A 698-nucleotide genomic window follows, 5' to 3' on the forward strand; every position below is an offset into this window, starting at 1 on the left:
TTGCCGCCGTGGCGACCGGAGGACCCCGACCTCCCGGAGCGCGTCGCCAGGGCCGCCGTTTACCTCGCGGGCTTGGCGTACGCCTTCCTGGGCGTGTCCATCATCGCCGACCGCTTTATGGCCTCCATCGAGGTCATCACGTCCCAAGAGCGAGAGGTCACCGTCAAAAAGGCCAACGGGGCAAAGTTCACCGCCACCGTGCGCGTCTGGAACGAGACCGTGTCCAACCTGACGCTGATGGCGCTGGGCTCGTCCGCCCCGGAAATCCTGCTCTCCGTGGTGGAGGTTTGCGGTCACGGCTTTGACGCCGGCGAGCTGGGGCCCAACACCATCGTGGGAAGCGCCGCCTTCAACATGTTCGTCATCATCGGCATCTGCGTCTACGTCATCCCCGACGGGGAGAGCCGCAGGGTCAAGCACCCGCGGGTCTTTCTGGTCACGGCCGCCTGGAGCGTCTTCGCCTACGCGTGGCTCTACCTCATCCTGGCCTGCTTCTCGCCGGGCGTGGTGGAGATTTGGGAGGGGCTGCTGACGCTCTCCTTCTTTCCCGCGTGCGTCGGCTTGGCGTACGCGGCCGACCGCCGCCTCCTGTTCTGCAAGCGCGTGCGCAGGCGCTACCGAGCCGGCGAGCGCGGGGGGGTGATCGTCGAGACCGAGGGCGAGCCCGAGCTTCCCCGCGACGACGGCCGAGCGGCGAC

General features: G+C 68.1%; 1 protein-coding gene across 1 annotated transcript in view; it reads left to right on the forward strand.

Moving 5' to 3' along the window:
• Positions 1-9: 9 nt before the first annotated feature.
• Positions 10-698, forward strand: part of LOC109530812 (sodium/calcium exchanger 1-like) — a 14,792-nt gene continuing 14,103 nt past the window's right edge. Inside the window, exon 1 of the mRNA XM_019894707.1 lies at positions 10-693. Coding sequence (XP_019750266.1) covers positions 118-693 — 576 coding nt within the window. The 5' untranslated portion in view covers positions 10-117. The remainder of the gene's footprint in view (positions 694-698) is intronic.

Source organism: Hippocampus comes, unplaced genomic scaffold, assembly GCF_001891065.2.
Source record: "Hippocampus comes isolate QL1 unplaced genomic scaffold, H_comes_QL1_v1.1 scaffold868, whole genome shotgun sequence".
NCBI classification, from domain to species: Eukaryota; Metazoa; Chordata; class Actinopteri; order Syngnathiformes; family Syngnathidae; genus Hippocampus; species Hippocampus comes.